We start from the raw sequence: 22,955 nt of genomic DNA on the forward strand, positions 1-22,955 counted from the left end.
ACCATCACCACCCCATCATCACCACCCCATCATCACCACCCCCATCATCACTACCACCACCATCACCACCCCATCATCACCACCCCCATCATCACTACCACCACCATCACCACCCCATCACCACCAGCACCCCCCTCATCCCCACCACCACCCCATCATCATCACCACCACCGCCCCATCAACATCACTTCCTGCCCATCATCACTACCACCACCATCCCCATCATCATCACCACCACCCCCATTATCATCACCACCCCCAACATCATCAACACCACCCGTCCATCATCATCACCATCTCCCCATCATCATCATCACCCCCGCCATAATCATCACCACCTCCCCAATCATCATCACCACTACCAACATGATCACCACCACCCCCATGATCATCACCACCACCCCCATCATCATCACCGCCGGCACTCACTCAGGTAATACTCCTGGACGTTGCTGATGTATCCATAGACGGCAGAATAGCCGAAGATGATGACCATCACCCCCTCCCGGCTGTCCAGCTCCAGGATGTGCGCGGTGTGCCCCTCCACTGCGTAGTGCTGCCCGTGATTCAGGACCTGCGGGGTCCTCGTGCTCCACGACTTGCTGGAGATATCGAACACCCAGAGCTCGTTGGTGACGTTCCCCCCGTTGGTCTCGATCTTCCCTCCGTACATGTAGATCTCATCCTGGAGGGACAGAAAAAAGGGGAGAAGATTATATAGCAGTGACCCCCGGAGCTGCATTCACTATTCTGCTGGATACCAGAGTGCAGTGCATTGTGGGAACTGAAGTCACAGCTAAACTTTCGGGTCACATGACTAAGTAAAAAGTTGCGTTACTCTGTAAATATTTCATTTTCTTTTAATTGGCTACATTATGGGGTCATATTCAAAACTCTTCACATCCAAAATTTTTGCCCGAAAAAGTTTACATCAGATGTTCAAAGAGATTTACACGAGAATGATCTGAGGTTTACACGAGTCACAGCAGTTGTGCAAAAGTGGGCGTGGCTATGTAAATTTAATGTTTCATAGGATATTTTCAAAGAGGTGAGAGTCCATTTTACCTTAAAAATTTTCCACCAGCTTTTTGCTAGTGTAAAAATCAAAGAAACGTTGTCGGTTTTTTTCTTTATTTTTTTTTTGTTTTTTTGGGGGGAAAAGGCGTTATTTAATCAATTACTGAAAAATAAATAATATTTATTGGATTTTTCATAGTTTCTGCACCAGAACTCACATTTAAGCCCTAGAATTTTCCGGGATGTAAAATTTTAGCACTAAAATCGGCAATGTTTGCACCAACCTCTGCTAAAAAATCCAATATGGTGGCAACAACAAAAAAATTGGGTAAATTTTAGGTGAGAAAAAAAAATAAAGTGGCTCAAAAATGAACCCTCCCATATTTTCATATTTTCAAAGCAGCACAAGAGACGTATGAAAATGTGAGGAGAAAAATAATAGTGTAATTAATAATAGTGTAAATAATAATAGTGTAAATAATAATAGTGTAATTAATAATAGTGTAATTAATAATAGTGTAATTAATAATAGTGTAATTAATAATAGTGTAAATAATAATAGTGTAATTAATAATAGTGTAATTAATAATAGTGTAAATAATAATAGTGTAATTAATAATAGTGTAATTAATAATAGTGTAAATAATAATAGTGTAATTAATAATAGTGTAATTAATAATAGTGTAAATAATAATAGTGTAAATAATAATAGTGTAAATAATAATAGTGTAATTAATAATAGTGTAAATAATAATAGTGTAATTAATAATAGTGTAAATAATAATAGTGTAAATAATAATAGTGTAATTAATAATAGTGTAAATAATAATAGTGTAATTAATAATAGTGTAATTAATATCACTGGAACAGAAATTATAGGGGTCTATGAACATCTCCCCCCATGTCTTATCCTCCAATCACCTCCAGAACTGCACTCACTATTCTGCTGTTACATCATGTCTTACCCTCCAATCACCTCCAGAGCTGCACTCACTATTCTGCTGTTACATCATGTCTTATTCTCCAGTCACCTCCAGAGCTGCACTCACTATTCTGCTGTTACATCATGTCTTATCCTCCAGTCACCTCCAGAACTGCACTCACTATTCTGCTGTTACATCATGTCTTACCCTCCAATCACCTCCAGAGCTGCACTCACTATTCTGCTGTTACATCATGTCTTATCCTCCAATCACCTCCAGAACTGCACTCACTATTCTGCTGTTACATCATGTCTTACCCTCCAATCACCTCCAGAGCTGCACTCACTATTCTGCTGTTACATCATGTCTTATCCTCCAATCACCTCCAGAACTGCACTCACTATTCTGCTGTTACATCATGTCTTACCCTCCAATCACCTCCAGAGCTGCACTCACTATTCTGCTGTTACATCATGTCTTATTCTCCAGTCACCTCCAGAGCTGCACTCACTATTCTGCTGTCACATCATGTCTTATCCTCCAGTCACCTCCAGAGCTGCACTCACTATTCTGCTGTTACATCATGTCTTATCCTCCAGTCACCTCCAGAGCTGCACTCACTATTCTGCTGTTACATCATGTCTTATCCTCCAGTCACCTCCAGAGCTGCACTCACTATTCTGCTGTTACATCATGTCTTATCCTCCAGTCACCTCCAGAGCTGCACTCACTATTCTGCTGTTACATCATGTCTTATCCTCCAGTCACCTCCAGAGCTGCACTCACTATTCTGCTGTTACATCATGTCTTATCCTCCAGTCACCTCCAGAGCTGCACTCACTATTCTGCTGTTACATCATGTCTTATCCTCCAGTCACCTCCAGAGCTGCACTCACTATTCTGCTGTTACATCATGTCTTATCCTCCAGTCACCTCCAGAGCTGCACTCACTATTCTGCTGTTACATCATGCCTTTTTCTCCAGTCATCTCAAGAGCTGCACTCACTATTCTGCTTTTATATCATGTCTTATTCTCCAGTCTTCTCCAGAGATGCACTCATTATTCTGCTGTTACACCATGTCTTATTCTCCATTCACCTCCAGAGCTGCACTCACTATTCTGCTGTTACAGCCTTTTGCTGTCCGGGCATGATGGGAATTGTAGTTCTGCAATACAGGTTAAGGAAGGCTGGTCTACAACTTTCTAATAAACTTTATGTATTCATTTTGTGGCATTTACAAGATCTGCGCTTGCTGTCAGTGAATAGTGGTTTTCTTGTTTACATATATGGGCTGACTAAAGGACTCACAGCTCTCATGTTCTACTCAGGAACCAGGAAGCTCTGGATAAACATGAGGTCTGTTTGGCAATTTATTCATTATATCTGTTCTTTGGAAAGCTGGGTGACAAGCAACGATAGGGGTTGTCAGAATTCCACAGCGTTCTTATGCAGAGTTACCCTGCCTACTTTATACCTATCTGTGCGTCATTCTCGCGTTTTAATTATGAACCAGGAAGCTCTGGATAAACACAAATTCTGTTTGGCCATTTGCTAGTTATATCCGTTCCTAGGAAAGCTGGGTGGCCACCAATCTAAGAAGTTGTCACCCAGCTATCAAGGTATTATTCTGCTTGAGTGTCAGTCTTCACTGTAGGTCTCACATTATACTCATGAACCAGGAAGCTCTGGATAAGATCGTATTCTATGTATCTGGTTGTTGGTTATATCTGTTCCTAGGAAAGCTGGGTGACCACCAATGATAGGGGTTATCAGTTTTCCACAGCAGAAATATTCCCACCTTATACCACTCTGTCTGAGAGCTATTTTTCATTGTAGTTCTTGCATTCTACTCATGAACCAGGAAGCTCTGGATAAACAATATTCTGTTTAGCCTTTAATAGTTATATCTGCTCCTGGAAAAGCTGTGTGACCACCAATAATTGGGGTTGCCACCCAGTTCACTGCAGTTCTTGCATTCTATTCATGGTGACTTGGATAAAAACAAATTGTGTTTAGCTTATTATTAGTTATGTCTGTTCTCGGGAAAGCTGTGTGACTACAGCAGTAAATTAAAAGGGATTATCCAGGAAAAGGAAAACCGAGCAAATTTCCTCCTAAAAGAGCACCACCCCTCTCCTCAGGTTGTGTGTGGCATTGCAACTTGGCTCTATTCACTTCAATTAATAATACTGAGCTGTAATACCACACACAACCTGAGGACAAGCGTGGCGCTGTTTTTGGAAGAAATCAGCTCTGTTTTTCTAATCCTGGATAATTCCATTCAATTACAGACACTTTGTTACTCAGGAGTCTGGAAAAGCTGAGTGACAATTTAAAAAGGGGGGGGGGGGGGTAAGGGCGGCCATAGTGGTTTTCACCCAACTTTCCCCAGAAACATGTATAAACAAAAAAATTATAATTCTATGTGACAGAAGAGGATTCTGGGGGATTTGTTGTAGCACCAGTTTTGGCGTCACCGGCGGGACCTTTAAAGGAGTACTCCGCTGCTCAACATTCTGAACAAAATGTTCCGAACGCTTAGAGCCGGCGTCGGGGGCTCGTGACGTCACGGCCCTGCCCCTTTGTGATGTCACGCCCTGCCCCCTCAATGCATGTCTATGGGAGGGGGCGCTGGGGGCTCGTGATGTCATGGCCCTGCCCCGTTGTGATGTCATGCCCCGCCCCTTCAATGCAAGTCTATGGGAGGGGGCGCCGGGGGCTCGTGACGTCACAGCCCTGCCCCCATGTGATGTCATGCCCCGCCCCTTCAATGCAAGTCTATGGGAGGGGGCGCCGGGGGCTTGTGACGTCACAGCCCTGCCCCCTTGTGATGTCACACCCCATCACGCCCCATCCCGCCCCCTCAATGCAAGTCTATGGGAGGGGGCGCCAGGGGCTTGTGACGTCACGGCCCTGCCCCCATGTGATGTCATGCCCCGCCCCTTCAATGCAAGTCTATGGGAGGGGGTGCGTGGGCTCATGACGTCATGACCCTGCCCTGTTGTGATGTCACGCCCGTCCCGCCCCCTCAATGCAAGTCAATGGGAGGGGGCGTTGGGGGCTCATGATGTCACGGCCCTGTCCCCATGTGATGTCACGCCCCGCCTCCTCAATGCAAGTCTATGGGAGGGGGCGTTGTTACGCCCCCTCCCATAGACTTGCATTGAGTGGGCGGGGCATGATATCACAAGGGGGCAGAGTCGTGACATCCCGAGCCCCCAACGCCGGCTCTAAACGTTCTGAACATTTTGTTCCGCACATTGAGCAGCGGAGTGCCCCTTTAATGGCGAAGACGAGACGAACGGTTCAGAGAAGAACAATCACAGAATTATTACATTTTAGCTTCGTTCACTTTGCGATGATTTACGGCGCCGGCCCTTTCCCTCCGGCGTCATTCTTCCCGCTCGCTCTTCGTATTGAGGTTTATTGTAACAATGTGTCAGCGGCGAGCGATGTAGCGCTGAAATGCGAAGGCGTTGGGGGCGGAGGGACCAGGCTGGAGACCCCCGCCCCCCCCGCGGAGAGTAATTACAGACAGATGGTGCCGAGCAGATTATCAGGTTTTCTTCCTCGATAATCTGATATTAAACATTATGGCGCAGAGAGCGGCGGCTCCGTGTCAAAGATTTCCCAGAACGCAGAGAGGCGAGAACGAAATGAGGACGCGGCGGTGTAAATAGTACGGAACAGACGGCGGTGGTCCGCGCCCGCCACAGAGGAACGAGGGGGCGGCCGGAGCGCAGGATCAAAACTTATGACACTGACTTTCTGCAACTTTGTGTTTCAGCTCTTTGACAATTTGCTAAATTTCTACTTGCTGTCAGTGAATGGAAACACTCAGAGGTTAAAAACCCCTTAAAGGGGTACTCCAGTGGAAAACATTTTTTATTTAAATAAACTGGTGCAAGAAAGTTAAACAGATTTGTAAATCACTTCTATTAAAAAATCTTTACCCTTCCAGTACTTTTTAGCAGCTGTATGCTACACAGGAAATTCTTTTCTTTTTGAATTTCTTTTTTGTCTTGTCCACAGTGCTCTCTGCTGACACCTCTGTCCGTATCAGGAACTGTCCAGAGCAGCATAGGTTTGCTATAGGGATTTTTTTCTGCTCTGGACAGTTCCTGATACGGTCATCAGGTGTCAGCAGAGAGCACTGTGGACAAGACAAAAAAGACATTCAAAAAGAAAAGAATTTCCTCTGTAGCATACAGCTGCTAAAAAGTACTGGAAGAGTAAAGATTTTTTAATAGAAGTAATTTACAAATCTGAATTTGGGTAGAATACAGACATGGTCGCACATCTACAATCTTGTATAATGATCTGATTGCTTCTCAGCATAATATCAAAAACTAACAGGTTGTTATTATACATTTTTATCAAAAAGTACAAGCCCACTCGCCACGTCAAGGCCACCTATTCAGAGTGGGTCCCTAACGTCCCTAGCATAAAATGGCGCAGCACCGGGCGGCGACCACCACCGCCGCGACACCAGTGCCCACAGGGGTGGGGGGTACTTTTTGATCAAAAATGTATAATAACAACCTGTTAGTTTTTGATATTATGCTGAGAAGCAATCAGATCATTATACAAGATTGTAGATGTGCGACCATGTCTGTATTCTACTCGAATTCACACTAATTTACAAATCTGTTTAACTTTCTGGCACCAGTTGATTTAAAAAAAAATAAAAAATGTTTTCCACCGGAGTACCCCTTTAAGGCTGCGTTCACAAGTACTAGATATACTGCAGATTTTACTATTGTGCAGCACTGGAGGGGACTGGAGCATAAGATATATGTAACAGCAGAATAGTGAGTGCAGCTCTGGAGGTGACTGGAGGATAAGACATGATGTAACAGCAGAATAGTGAGTGCAGCTCTGGAGGTGGCTGGTGGATAAGATATGATATAAACAGCAGAATAGTGAATGCAGCTCTGGAGGTGACTGGAGGATAAGACATGAAGTAACAGCAGAATAGTGAGTGCAGCTCTGGAGGTGACTGGAGGATAAGATATGAGGTGACAGCAGAATAGTGAGTGCAGCTCTGGAGGTGACTAGAGGATAAGACATGATGTCACAGCAGAATAGTGAGTGCTGCTCTGGAGGTGACTGGAGGATAAGACATGATGTAACAGCACAATAGTGAGTGCAGCTGTGGAGGTGACTGGAGGATAAGACATGATGTAACAGCAGAATAGTGAGTGCAGCCCTGGAGGTGACTGGAGGATAAGACATGATGTAACAGCAGAATAGTGAGTGCAGCTCTGGAGGTGACTGGAGGATAAAACATGATGTAACAGCAGAATAGTGAGTGCAGCTCTGGAGGTGACTGGAGGATAAAACATGATGTAACAGCAGAATAGTGAGTGCAGCTCTGGAGGTGATTGGAGGATAAGACATGATGTAACAGCAGAATAGTGAGTGCAGCTCTGGAGGTGACTGGAGGATAAGACCTGATATAACAGCAGAATAGTGAGTGCAGCTCTGGAGGTGACTGGAGGATAAGACATGATGTAACAGCAGAATAGTGAGTGCAGCTCTGGAGGTGACTGGAGGATAAGACATGATGTAACAGCAGAATAGTGAGTGCAGCTCTGGGTGTGACTGGAGGATAAGACATGATGTAACAGCAGAATAGTGAGTGCAGCTCTGGAGGTGACTGGAGGATAAGACATGATGTAACAGCAGAATAGTGAGTGCAGCTCTGGGTGTGACTGGAGGATAAGACATGATGTAACAGCAGAATAGTGAGTGCAGCTCTGGAGGTGACTGGAGGATAAGACATGATGTAACAGCAGAATAGTGAGTGCAGCTCTGGGTGTGACTGGAGGATAAGACATGATGTATCAGCAGAATAGTGAGTGCAGCTCTGGAGGTGACTGGAGGATAAGACATGATGTAACAGCAGAATAGTGAGTGCAGCTCTGGGTGTGACTGGAGGATAAGACATGATGTAACAGCAGAATAGTGAGTGCAGCTCTGGAGGATAAGACATGATGTAACAGCAGAATAGTGAGTGCAGCTCTGGAGGTGACTGGAGGATAAGACATCAGTCTCATGTGACATGTAGAGTGTCGGACGTGTAGTGCGGCGTTGCGCTCCCTGCCGTATCTATGTAGACAGTAATCTCTATATATATGACGGAGAGAGGTGGATAACGCGGCCATAAATCAGCGTCGCTCCTCACCGGCCGTAAATCATCCGGGGATCGGTATTAGTGGTCTGGATATATGGCAGCGGGGATCGGTATCAGTGGTCTGGATATATGGCAGCGGGGATCGGTATCAGTGGTCTGGATATATGGCAGCGGGGATCGGTATCAGTGGTCTGGATATATGGCAGCGGGGATCGGTATCAGTGGTCTGGATATATGGCAGCGGGGATCGGTATCAGTGGTCTGGATATATGGCAGCGGGGATCGGTATCAGTGGTCTGGATATATGGCAGCGGGGATCGGTATCAGTGGTCTGGATATATGGCAGCGGGGATCGGTATCAGTGGTCTGGATATATGGCAGCGGGGATCGGTATCAGTGGTCTGGATATATGGCAGCGGGGATCGGTATCAGTGGTCTGGATATATGGCAGCGGGGATCGGTATCACTGGTCTGGATATATGGCAGCGGGGATCGGTATCACTGGTCTGGATATATGGCAGCGGGGATTGGTATCAGTGGTCTGGATATATGGCAGCGGGGATCGGTATCAGTGGTCTGGATATATGGCAGCGGGGATCGGTATCAGTGGTCTGGATATATGGCAGCGGGGATCGGTATCAGTGGTCTGGATATATGGCAGCGGGGATCGGTATCAGTGGTCTGGATATATGGCAGCGGGGATCGGTATCACTGGTCTGGATATATGGCAGCGGGGATCGGTATCAGTGGTCTGGATATATGGCAGCGGGGATCGGTATCAGTGGTCTGGATATATGGCAGCGGGGATCGGTATCACTGGTCTGGATATATGGCAGCGGGGATCGGTATCAGTGGTCTGGATATATGGCAGCGGGGATCGGTATCAGTGGTCTGGATATATGGCAGCGGGTGACAGCGAGCGTCTCCTGGGGTCTGTGTCACTTCACCAGATAATATACACAGGGACCGGAGACAATGCACCGAGCTCCGTCACTATGAGCACCGCATGGCGGCAGAATCGTCATAACAACCACCGCACGGCAGACAATGTATTCTAACACCTTATATTGGGAATATAAGGAGTAACACTCCCTCAGAAGACCCCCATAGATCACAGCTCCCCCAGAAGACCCCCATAGATCACAGCTCCCCCAGGAGACCCCCATAGATCACAGCTCCCCCAGAAGACCCCCATAGATCACAGCTCCCCCAGGAGACCCCATAGATTACAGCTCCCCCAGGAGACCCCCATAGATCACAGCTCCCCCAGGAGACCCCCATAGATCACAGCTCCCCCAGAAGACCCTCATAGATCACAGCTCCCCCAGAAGACTCCCATAGATCACAGCTCCCCCAGGAGACCCCCATAGATCACAGCTCCCCCAGGAGACCCCCATAGATCACAGCTCCCCCAGAAGACCCCCATAGATTACAGCTCCCCCAGGAGACCCCCATAGATTACAGCTCCCCCAGGAGACCCCCATAGATCACAGTTCCCCCAGGAGACCCCCATAGATCACAGCTCCCCCAGGAGACCCCCATAGATCACAGCTCCCCCAGGAGACCCCCATAGATTACAGCTCCCCAGAAGACCCCCATAGATCACAGCTCCCCCAGAAGACCCCCATAGATCACAGCTCCCCCCAGGAGACCCCCATAGATCACAGCTCCCCCCAGTAAACCCCCATAGATTACAGCTCCCTCAGGAGACCCCCATAGATTACAGCTCCCCCCAGGAGACCCCCATAGATCACAGCTCCCCCAGGAGACCCCAATAGATCACAGCTCCCTCAGGAGACCCCCATAGATCACAGCTCCCCCAGGAGACCCCCATAGATCACAGCTCCCCCAGGAGACCCCCATAGATCACAGCTCCCCCAGGAGACCCCATAGATCACAGCTCCCCCAGAAGACCCCCATAGATCACAGCTCCCCCAGGAGACCCCCATAGATCACAGCTCCCCCAGGAGACCCCCATAGATCACAGCTCCCCCAGAAGACCCCCATAGATTACAGCTCCCCCAGGAGACCCCCATAGATCACAGTTCCCCCAGGAGACCCCCATAGATCACAGCTCCCCCAGGAGACCCCATAGATCACAGCTCCCCCCCAGGAGACCCCCATAGATCACAGCTCCCCCAGGAGACCCCCATAGATCACAGCCCCCCCAGGAGACCCCCATAGATCACAGCTCCCCCAGGAGACCCCCATAGATCACAGCTCCCCCCCCCAGGAGACCCCCATAGATCACAGCTCCCCCCCCAGGAGACCCCCATAGATCACAGGGTTATACAGTATCACAGACTCCTCATTTATAATCATTATGGGGGAGATTTATCACAGCCCATAGCAACCAATCAGATCGCTGCTTTCATTTTGAAAATCCCTGTGGAAGATGAAGGAAGCGATCTGATTGGTTGCCGGTCATAGGTTCTGGTAAATCTCCCTGTGTTCACACCGGATCGGATACTGTCCCTGTGCAGAATATTACAGGCTCATACGGGGTTAACAAACGGAGAGACGATCAGCGTCACCGCCGCTGCTCTCTGCGGACGCCGTGACCACAGGTGACAGACACCAGCGGATTATATATAAAACAGCAGCAGCCGCTCCAATACATAAACCCCCAGGAGGAACCGGCGGCGGCAAAACATCCGTAAATCATCAGCGCTCTCTGGGGGGTGAGATGGTCTGCAGAGCAACACCGCCACTCTACATACAGAGCTTATTGTCTTCATCTGTCTCTGGGAAAGCTGGGTGGTGTCCGATATGACTAACACTCAGCTTACAGCAATGGTCTGCAGCGTGCAACACTAAAACTCCCAGCATACCATGAACGTACTCCTGCCAATTTATGCCTCACCTGCAGTCAGGGCATGCTGGGAGTTGTAGTTCTGCAACATCTGGAGGGCTGCATGTTGGGGAGCAAGGTCTTAAAGGGGTACTCCGGTGGAAAACATTTTTATTTTTTTATCAACTGGTGCCAGAAAGTTAAACAGATTTGTAAATTACTTCTATTTAAAAAATCTTCTATCTGGAGGATAAGACATTATGTAACAGCAGAATAGTGAGTGCAGCTCTGGAGGTGACTGGAGGATAAGACATCAGTCTCATGTGACATGTAGAGTGTCGGACGTGTAGTGCGGCGTTGCGCTCCCTGCCGTATCTATATAGACAGTAATCTCTATATATATGACGGAGAGAGGTGGATAACGCGGACATAAATCAGCGTCGCTCCTCACCGGCCGTAAATCATCCGGGGATCGGTATCAGTGGTCTGGATATATGGCAGCGGGGATCGGTATCAGTGGTCTGGATATATGGCAGCGGGGATCGGTATCAGTGGTCTGGATATATGGCAGCGGGGATCGGTATCAGTGGTCTGGATATATGGCAGCGGGGATCGGTATCACTGGTCTGGATATATGGCAGCGGGGATCGGTATCACTGGTCTGGATATATGGCAGCGGGGATCGGTATCAGTGGTCTGGATATATGGCAGCGGGGATCGGTATCACTGGTCTGGATATATGGCAGCGGGGATCGGTATCAGTGGTCTGGATATATGGCAGCGGGGATCGGTATCAGTGGTCTGGATATATGGCAGCGGGGATCGGTATCAGTGGTCTGGATATATGGCAGCGGGGATCGGTATCAGTGGTCTGGATATATGGCAGCGGGGATCGGTATCAGTGGTCTGGATATATGGCAGCGGGGATCGGTATCAGTGGTCTGGATATATGGCAGCGGGTGACAGCGAGCGTCTCCTGGGGTCTGTGTCACTTCACCAGATAATATACACAGGGACCGGAGACAATGCACCGAGCTCCGTCACTATGAGCACCGCATGGCGGCAGAATCGTCATAACAACCACCGCACGGCAGACAATTTATTCTAACACCTTATATTGGGAATATAAGGAGTAACACTCCCCCAGAAGACCCCCATAGATCACAGCTCCCCCAGAAGACCCCCATAGATCACAGCTCCCCCAGAAGACCCCCATAGATCACAGCTCCCCCAGAAGACCCCCATAGATCACAGCCCCCCCAGGAGACCCCATAGATTACAGCTCCCCCAGGAGACCCCCATAGATTACAGCTCCCCCAGGAGACCCCCATAGATCACAGTTCCCCCAGGAGACCCCCATAGATCACAGCTCCCCCAGGAGACCCCCATAGATCACAGCTCCCCCAGGAGACCCCCATAGATTACAGCTCCCCAGAAGACCCCCATAGATCACAGCTCCCCCAGAAGACCCCCATAGATCACAGCTCCCCCCAGGAGACCCCCATAGATCACAGCTCCCCCCAGTAAACCCCCATAGATTACAGCTCCCTCAGGAGACCCCCATAGATTACAGCTCCCCCCAGGAGACCCCCATAGATCACAGCTCCCCCAGGAGACCCCAATAGATCACAGCTCCCTCAGGAGACCCCCATAGATCACAGCTCCCTCAGGAGACCCCCATAGATCACAGCTCCCCCAGGAGACCCCCATAGATCACAGCTCCCCCAGGAGACCCCCATAGATCACAGCTCCCCCAGGAGACCCCGTAGATCACAGCTCCCCCAGAAGACCCCCATAGATCACAGCTCCCCCAGGAGACCCCCATAGATCACAGCTCCCCCAGGAGACCCCGTAGATCACAGCTCCCCCAGAAGACCCCCATAGATCACAGCTCCCCCAGGAGACCCCCATAGATTACAGCTCCCCCAGGAGACCCCCATAGATCACAGTTCCCCCAGGAGACCCCCATAGATCACAGCTCCCCCAGGAGACCCCATAGATCACAGCTCCCCCCCAGGAGACCCCCATAGATCACAGCTCCCCCCCCAGGAGACCCCCATAGATCACAGCTCCCCCCCCAGGAGACCCCCATAGATCACAGGGTTATACAGTATCACAGACTCCTGATTTATAATCATTATGGGGGAGATTTATCACAGCCCATAGCAACCAATCAGATCGCTGCTTTCATTTTGGAAATCCCTGTGGAAGATGAAGGAAGCGATCTGATTGGTTGCCGGTCATAGGTTCTGGTAAATCTCCCTGTGTCCACGCCGGATCGGATACTGTCCCTGTGCAGAATATTACAGGCTCATACGGGGTTAACAAACGGAGAGACGATCAGTGTCACCGCCGCTGCTCTCTGTGGACGCCGTGACCACAGGTGACAGACACCAGCGGATTATATATAAAACAGCAGCAGCCGCTCCAATACATAAACCCCCAGGAGGAACCGGCGGCGGCGAAACATCCGTAAATCATCAGCGCTCTCTGGGGGGTGAGATGGTCTGCAGAGCAACACCGCCACTCTACAAACAGAGCTTATTGTCTTCATCTGTCTCTGGGAAAGCTGGGTGGTGTCCGATATGACTAACACTCAGCTTACAGCAATGGTCTGCAGCGTGCAACACTAAAACTCCCAGCATACCATGAACGTACTCCTGCCAATTTATGCCTCACCTGAAGTCAGGGCATGCTGGGAGTTGTAGTTCCGCAACATCTGGAGGGCTGCATGTTGGGGAACACTGTCTTAAAGGGGTACTCCGGTGGAAAACATTTTTATTTTTTTATCAACTGGTGCCAGAAAGTTAAACAGATTTGTAAATTACTTCTATTTAAAAAATCTTCTATCTGGAGGATAAGACATGATGTAACAGCAGAATAGTGAGTGCAGCTCTGGAGGTGACTGGAGGATAAGACATGATGTAACAGCAGAATAGTGAGTGCAGCTCTGGAGGTGACTGGAGGATAAGACATGATGTAACAGCAGAATAGTGAGTGCAGCTCTGGAGGTGACTGGAGGATAAGACATGATGTAACAGCAGAATAGTGAGTGCAGCTCTGGAGGTGACTGGAGGATAAGACATGATGTAACAGCAGAATAGTGAGTGCAGCTCTGGAGGTGACTGGAGGATAAGACATGATGTAACAGCAGAATAGTGAGTGCAGCTCTGGAGAAGATTGGAGGATAAGACATGATGTAACAGCAGAATAGTGAGTGCAGCTCTGGAGGTGACTGGAGGATAAGACATGATGTAACAGCAGAATAGTGAGTGCAGCTCTGGAGGTGACTGGAGGATAAGACATTATGTAACAGCAGAATAGTGAGTGCAGCTCTGGAGGTGACTGGAGGATAAGACCTGATATAACAGCAGAATAGTGAGTGCAGCTCTGGAGGTGACTGGAGGATAAGACATGATGTAACAGCAGAATAGTGAGTGCAGCTCTGGAGGTGACTGGAGGATAAGACATGATGTAACAGCAGAATAGTGAGTGCAGCTCTGGAGGTGACTGGAGGATAAGACATGATGTAACAGCAGAATAGTGAGTGCAGCTCTGAAGGTGACTGGAGGATAAGACATGATGTAACAGCAGAATAATAAGTGCAGCTCTGGAGGTGACTGGAGGATAAGACATGATGTAACAGCAGAATAGTGAATGCAGCTCTGGAGGTGACTGGAGGATAAGACATGATGTAACAGCAGAATAGTGAGTGCAGCTCTGGAGGTGACTGGAGGATAAGACATGATGTAACAGCAGAATAGTGAGTGCAGCTCTGGAGGTGACTGGAGGATAAGACATGATGTAACAGCAGAATAGTGAGTGCAGCAGAGAGAATAAGACAAGACAAAAAAGAAATTCAGAAAGCAAAGAATTTCTTCTGTAGAATAAAGCTGCTAATAAGTACAGGAAGGATTAAGATTTTTTAATAGAAGTAATTTACAAATCTGTATAACTTTCTGGCACCAGTTAATAAAAAAAAATCTATTGCTCCCTGTTATCAGCCATTCTGTGTTTGAGATGCTGGGTCTTGTGGTGCGCCACTGCCATCTGGTGGCCAGACTCAGGTATGACAGGCAGTTCTATACATCATCATCTCCAGTACATCATGGCTTGGACTAGACCAGTGGTCTTTAAAGGGGTACTCCGGTGCTTAGACATCTTATCCCCTATCCAAAGGTTAGGGGATAAGATGCCTGATCGCGGGGAGTCCCGCCGCTGGGGACCCCCGGGATCTTGCACGCGGCACCCAGTTTGTAATCAGTCCCCGGAGCATGTTCGCTCCGGGACTGATTACCGGCGACTACAGGGCGGGTGGCGTGTGACGTCACAACCCCGCCCCCGTGTGATGTCACGTTCCGTCCCTCAATGCAAGCCTACGATGACAGCTATCACGCCCCCTCCAGTAGGTTTGCATTGAGGGGCGGAGCTGACATCACACAGGGGCGGGGGGGGGTGACATCACTCGCCGCCCTGTAGTCGCCAGTAATCAGTCCTGGAGCGAACAAGCTCCGGGGACTGATTACAAACGGGGTGCCACGTGCAAGATCACGGGGGTCCCCAGCGGCAGGACTACCGTGATCAGGCATCTTATCCCCTATCCTTTGGATAGGGGATAAGATGTCTAAGCACCGGAGTACCCCTTTAACCCCTTAAGGACCCAGCCAATTTTCACTGTAGGACACGGCCATTTTTTGCACATCTGACCACTGTCACTTTAAACATTAATAACTCTGAGATGCTTTTACCTTTCATTCTGATTCCGAGATAGTTTTTTCGTGTTTTTTCTAATTTATGTTAGTGGTAACATTTTGTCGATATTTGTATCATTTCTTGGTGATAAATTCCAAAATTTTATGAAAAAATTGAAAATGTTGCATTTTTTTTTTTTACTTTGAAGCTCTCTGCTTTATAAGGAAAATGGAAATCCCAAATAAATTATACATTGATTCACATATACAATATGTCTACTTTATGTTTGCATCATACAATTTATGAGTTTTTACTTTTGGAAGACACCAGAGGGCTTCAAAGTTCAGCAGCAAATTTCCAATTTTTCACAAAATTTTCAAAATCGAAATTTTTCAGGGACCAGTTCAGGTTTGAAGTAGATTTGAAGGGTCTTCATATTAGAAATACCCCACAAATGACCCCATTATAAAAACTGCACCCCCCAAAGTATTCAAAATGACATTCAGTAAGTGTTTTAACCCTTTAGGTGTTTCACAGGAATAGCAGCAAAGTGAAGGAGAAAATTCACAATCTTCATTTTTTACACTCGCATGTTCTTGTAGACCCAGTTATTGAATTTTTACAAGGGCTAAAAGGAGAGAAATCTTCCTAAAATGTGTAGCACAATTTCTCTCGAGTAAGGAAATACCTCATATGTGTATGTAAAGTGTTCGGCGGGCGCAGTAGAGGGCTCAGAAGGGAAGGAGCGACAATAGGATGTTGGAGAGTGAGTTTTTCTGAAATGGTTTTTGGGGGGCATGTCATAATTAGGAAGCCCCTATGGTGCCAGAACAGCAAAAAAAAAAACACATGGCATACTATTTTGGAAACTACACCCCTCAAGGCACGTAACAAGGGGTCCAGTGAGCCTTAATACCCCACAGGTGTTTGGCGACTTTTCGTGAAAGTTGGATGTGAAATTGATAATTTTTTTCCACTAAAATGCTAGTTTTCCCGCAAATTAATTTTTTTTTACAAGGGGTAATAGGACAAAATACCCCCAAAATTTGAAACCCCATCTCTTCTGAGTATGGAAATACCCCATGTGTGGACGTCAAGTGCTCTGCTGGCGCACTACAAGGCTCAGAAGAGAAGGAGCGCCATTGAGCTTTTGGGAAAAAAATAGTTTGGAATGGAAGACGGGGGCCATGAGTGTTTACAAAGCCCCCCCCCCGTGGTGCCAGAACAGTGGACCCCCCCACATGTGACCCTATTTTGGAAACTGCACCCCTCACGTAATGTAATAAGGGGCGCAGTGAGCATTTACACCCCACTGGCGTTTGACAGATCTATGGAACAGTGGGCTGAGCAAATGCTAAATTACATTTTTCATTTTCACGGATCACTGTTCCAAAAATCTGTCAGACCCCTGTGGGGCATAAATGCTCACTGTACCCCTTATTACATTACATGAGGGGTGCAGTTTCCAAAATGGGGTCACATATCGGTATTTATTTTTTTGCGTTTATGTCAGAACCGCTGTAAAATCAGCTACCCCTGTGCAAATCACCAATTTAGGCCTCAAATGTACATAGTGCGCTCTCACTCCTGGGCCTTGTTGTACGCCCGCAGAGCATTTTACGCCCACATATGGGGTATTTCCGTACTCAGGAGAAATTGCGTTACAAATTTTGGGGGTCTTTTTTTCCTTTTAACGCTTGTGAAAATAAAAAGTATAGGGCAACACCAGCATGTTAGTGTACATTTTTTTACACTAACAAGCTGGTGTAGCCCCAACTTTTCCTTTTCATAAGGGGTAAAAGGAGAAAAAGCCCCAAAAAATTTGTAACGCAATTTCTCCTGAGTACAGAGATACCCCATATGTGGCCCTAAACTGTTTCCTTGAAATACGACAGGGCTCTGAAGTGAGAGAGCGCCATGCGCATTTGAGGACTAAATTAGGGATTGCATAGGGGTGGACATAGGGGTATTCTATGCCAGTGATTCCCAAACAGGGTGCCTCCAGCTGTTGCTAAACTCCCAGCATGCCTGGACAGTCAGTGGCTGTCCAGAAATGCTGGGAGTTGTTGTTTTGCAACAGCTGGAGGCTCCATTTTGGAAACACTGCCATACAATACGTTTTACATTTTTATTGGGGTGGGGGAGACAGTGTAAGGGGGTGTATATGTAGTGTTTTACTCTTTATTAGGTGTTAGTGTAGTGTAGTGTTTTTAGGGTACATTCGCACTGACGTGTTACGGTGAGTTTCCCGCTAGGAGTTTGCGCTGCGGCAAAAAATTTGCCACAGCCCAAACTTGAAGCAGGAAACTTACTGTAAACCTGTCCGCGTGAATGTACCCTGTACGTTCACATGGGGGGGCAAACCTCCAGCTGTTTCAAAACTACAAGTCCCAGCATGTACTGACAGACCGTGCATGCTGGGAGTTGTAGTTTTGCAACAGCTGGCGGCACACTGGTTGGAAAACCTTCAGTTAGGTCCTGTTATCTAACTAAGTATTTTCCAACCAGTGTGCCTCCAGCTGTTGCAAAACTACAACTCCCAGCATGTACTGATCACCAAAGGGCATGCTGGGAGATGTAGATATGCAACAGCTGGAGGTACGCAACTACAACTCCCAGCATGCCGAGACAGCTGTTTGGGCATGCTGGGATTTGCAGTTTTGCAACATCTGGAGGGTTACAGTTTGTAGACCAATGCAAAGTGATCTCCAAACTGTGGTCCTCCAGCTGTTGCAAAACTACATATTCCAGCATGCCCAAACAGCTGTCTCGGCATGCTGGGAGTTGTAGTTTTGCAGCAACATCTGGAGGGCTACAGTTAGAGACCACTATCTAGTGCTCTCAGACTGTACCCTCCAGATGTCGCTAGGCAACTCACTGGCTTCCGTAGGATCCAGCCGCACGATGTCGCCGCCCGCCGATCTCTGTCACCCGCAGCCTCCGGATCGGTAAGTGGATCTTCAGCGCCGGTCCCTGTTGGGTTTCCCCGTCCTTCCCCGCCTATTGTGGGTGGGCAGGACTGGGAAAACGAAAGTTAACCCCCCCCCGCCCCCGATCTGCTATTGGACGTCGCGTCTAGACCACCAATAGCAGGGATAGGAGGGGTGGCACCCCTGCCACCTCACTCCTATGCCTTCAGGGGGATTGTGGGTGTCATGGACACCCGCGATCCCCCTTCTATTCCGGGTCACCATAGACCCGTAATGACCCGGAGTTGCGCAAATCGCAAGTGTGAATTCACTTGCGATTTGCCGCGATCGCCGAAATGGGGGGTCTGATGACCCCCCTGGGCCTTTGCACGGGATGCCTGCTGAATGATTTCAGCAGGCATCTCGCTCCGATCCCCGCCCGGCGCGCGTCAAGGGCCGGAATTCTCCATGACGTACGAGTACGTCATGGGTCCTTAAGTGGTTACAGGGGTACTCTGGTGGAAAACTTTTTTTATTTTATTTTCTTTAAATCAACTGGTGCCAGAAAGTTAAACAGATTTGTAAATTACTTCTATTTAAAAATCATAATCCTTCCAGTACTTATTAGCTGCTGAATACTACAGAGGAAATTCTTTCCTTTTTGGAACACAGCTCTCTGCTGACATCACGAGCACAGTGCTCTCTGCTGACCTCTGCTGTCCATTTTAGGAATTGTCCAGAGCAGCATATATTTTCTTTGGGGATTTTCTCCTACTCTGGACAGTTCTTAAAATGGACAGAGATGTCAGCAGAGAGCACTGTGGTCATGATGTCAGCAGAGAGCTCTGTGTTCCAAAAAGAAAATAATTCCCTTTGTAGTATTCAGCAGCTAATAAGTACTGGAAGGATTATGATTTTTTTTATAGAAGTAATTTACAAATCTGTTTAACTTTCTGGCACCAGTTGATAAAAAAAAAAAAAGGTTTCCACCGGAGTACCCCTTTAAACTGTGATCCTCTGGGTGTTGCAAAACTACAACTCCCAGCATGCCCGGACAGCCAACGGCTGTCCGGGCATGCTGTGAGTTGTAGTTTTGCAACGTCTGCAAAACTGACAATATAGGAGCAAAGAGAGAAAATGTGTCTATTTGGACAATATAGGAGCAGATAGTCGGCAGTATAAAGTGCGCACCTGGTAGAGCGCCAGCGAGTGTCCGTATCTCTGAGGGGGCGCTGTATGCACGGGGTTAACCGGGACCACATTCCAGATGCTGCTCTCCACATTGTAGCTGTAAAAAAACAAAATATAAAAGTCAGAGTTTATAGTCACCCAGCTTTTCCAGTGAACAGATAGGTCCAAGTAACGACACAAGACAGCGAAATGTTAAGTTTCAGAGGGATTTTTCAATACAGGGATGATCACCCAGCTTTTCTTGAGTCCTGATCTATTGAAATGACTAGGTATTCTCCATGAGACGCATAACTGGAGAGTTAGCAAGACGTGTCTTTCAGGATTACAGGAGAGCTGGGTGACAGTGACATGTGGATATAATCAGTTATAAAGGCGGGGAAGGAAGGGGAGGGGGTCACTTACTTTAGCACCATCTGAAAGGAGCTGTAATTGAAGGCGTAGCCCCCGATCACCCACATAAACTTTCCGTGCATAACGGATTTGTGGGAGGCCCGGCCCACCGAGGGGCTGAACGGCTTCACATTGGGCAGGATCCAGTAGGATTCGGTGGAGGGGACGCTGAGCGAGCAATCCGGACCTGAGGACGAGTAGTGACCGGGTCAGAAAGCAGAAAGGAAATTACATTCATCAGAATCCTGTACAGAACAAGATAAGCTGCAATAACTATAAACCACCAGTAGATGTCACTAGAACACTTACAACCCACTATTAGATGTCTTGTAACACAATAAATAACCACTAGATGTCACTGTAACCCAATCAATAACAACTAGATGTCACTGTAACACTATAAAATAATCGCTTGATGTCACTATAGCTCTACAAGCCACCACTAGATGTCACTACAACACTATAAATGACCACTAGATGTTGCTGTAACCCAATAAATCACCACCAGATGTCACTATAGCACTATAAATGATCACTAGATGTCACTATAACACTATAAATAACCACTAGATGTCACTATAACACTATAAATGATCACTAGATGTCACTATAACACTATAAATGATCACCAGATGTCACTATAGCTCTACAAGCCACCACTAGATGTCACTACAACACTATAAATGACCACTAGATGTTGCTGTAACCCAATAAATCACCACTAGATGTCATTATAACACTTGTAACACTATAAAATAATCGCATGATGTCACTGTAGCACTACAAGCCACCACTAGATGTCACTTTAACATTATAAAAACCATTCGATGTCACTGTAACTCAAAAAACTTATCATTAGATGTCACTATAGCACTATATATGATCACTAGATGTCACTGCAACCCAACAGACTACCACTAGATGTCACTATAGCTCTACAAAACAATAGATATAGCTGTAACCAAATAAAATAATAATAGATGCTACTGTTACCCAATAAACCACCACTAGATATTACTGTAACTGTATGAACCATCATTAGATGTTACTGTTACCCTATAACCTACCACTAGATGTGACTAGAGTCCTACAAACCACCACTAGATATCATTGTAACATAAAAAAATACATAACTGCTTAATGTCACTATAACATTATAAACATTAGATATCACGTAAATCCAATAAACTACGTGTCACTATAACACTATAAATTATCACTAAATGTCACTATAACACTATAAATGATCACTAGATGTCACTATAACACTATAAATGATCACTAGATGTCACTATAACACTATAAATCACCACTAGATGTCACTATAACACTATAAATGATCACTAGATGTCACTATAACACTATAAATGATCACTAAATGTCACTATAACACTATAAATGATCACTAAATGTCACTATAACACTATAAATGATCACTAGATGTCACTATAACACTATAAATGATCACTAAATGTCACTATAACACTATAAATGACCACTAGATGTCACTATAACACTATAAATGATCACTAAATGTCACTGTAACACTATAAATGATCACTAGATGTCACTATAACACTATAAACGATCACTAGATGTCACTATAACACTATAAATGATCACTAGATGTCACTATAACACTATAAATGATCACTAATGTCACTATAACACTATAAACCACCACTAGATGTCACTATAACACTATAAACCACCACTAGATGTCACTATAACACTATAAATGATCACTAGATGTCACTATAACACTATAAATGATCACTAGATGTCACTATAACACTATAAATGATCTCTAGATGTCACTATAACACAATAAATGATCACTAGATGTCACTATAATACTATAAACCACCACTAGATGTCACTATAACACTATAAATGATCACTAGATGTCATATAATACTATAAACCACCACTAGATGTCACTATAACACTATAAATGATCACTAGATGTCACTATAACACTATAAATGACCACTAGATGTCACTATAACACTATAAATGATCACTAGATGTCACTATAACACTATAAATGATCACTAGATGTCACTATAACACTATAAATGATCACTAGATGTCACTATAACACTATAAATGACCACTAGATGTCACTATAACACTATAAATGATCACTAGATGTCACTATAACACTATAAATGACCACTCGATGTCACTATAACACTATAAATGATCACTAGATGTCACTATAACATTATAAACCACCACTAGATGTCACTATAACACTATAAATGACCACTAGATGTCACTATAACACTATAAATGATCACTAGATGTCACTATAACACTATAAATGATCACTAGATGTCACTATAACACTATAAATGATCACTAGATGTCACTATAACACTATAAATGATCACTAGATGTCACTATAACACTATAAATGATCACTAAATGTCACTATAACAGTATAAATGATCACTAGATGTCACTATAACACTATAAATGACCACTAGATGTCACTATAACACTATAAATGACCACTAGTTGTCACTATAACACTATAAATGATCACTAGATGTCACTATAACACTATAAATGACCACTAGATGTCACTATAACACTATAAATGATCACTAGATGTCACTATAACACTATAAATGATCACTAGATTTCACTATAACACTATAAATAATCTCTAGATGTCACTATAACACTATAAATGATCACTAGATGTCACTATAACACTATAAATGATCACTAGATGTCACTATAATACTATAAACCACCACCAGATGTCACTATAACACTATAAATGATCACTAGATGTCACTATAACACTATAAATGATCACTAGATGTCACTATAACACTATAAATGATCACTAGATGTCACTATAACACTATAAATGATCATTAGATGTCACTA

General features: G+C 45.9%; 1 protein-coding gene across 2 annotated transcripts in view; it reads right to left on the reverse strand.

The window, feature by feature from the left end:
- The window catches only part of ATRNL1 (attractin like 1), a 638,934-nt gene that overhangs the window by 525,261 nt on the left and 90,718 nt on the right, over positions 1-22,955 (reverse strand). For both annotated transcript variants that reach the window (XM_056531006.1, XM_056531007.1), the window contains exons 6-8: positions 20,064-20,238; positions 19,662-19,758; positions 430-685 (exon numbers count right to left, since the gene is read on the reverse strand). In XM_056531006.1, the coding sequence (XP_056386981.1) occupies positions 430-685; positions 19,662-19,758; positions 20,064-20,238 (528 nt within the window). The remainder of the gene's footprint in view (positions 1-429; positions 686-19,661; positions 19,759-20,063; positions 20,239-22,955) is intronic.

Source organism: Hyla sarda, chromosome 7 (genome assembly GCF_029499605.1).
Source record: "Hyla sarda isolate aHylSar1 chromosome 7, aHylSar1.hap1, whole genome shotgun sequence".
Lineage (NCBI taxonomy): Eukaryota > Metazoa > Chordata > Amphibia > Anura > Hylidae > Hyla > Hyla sarda.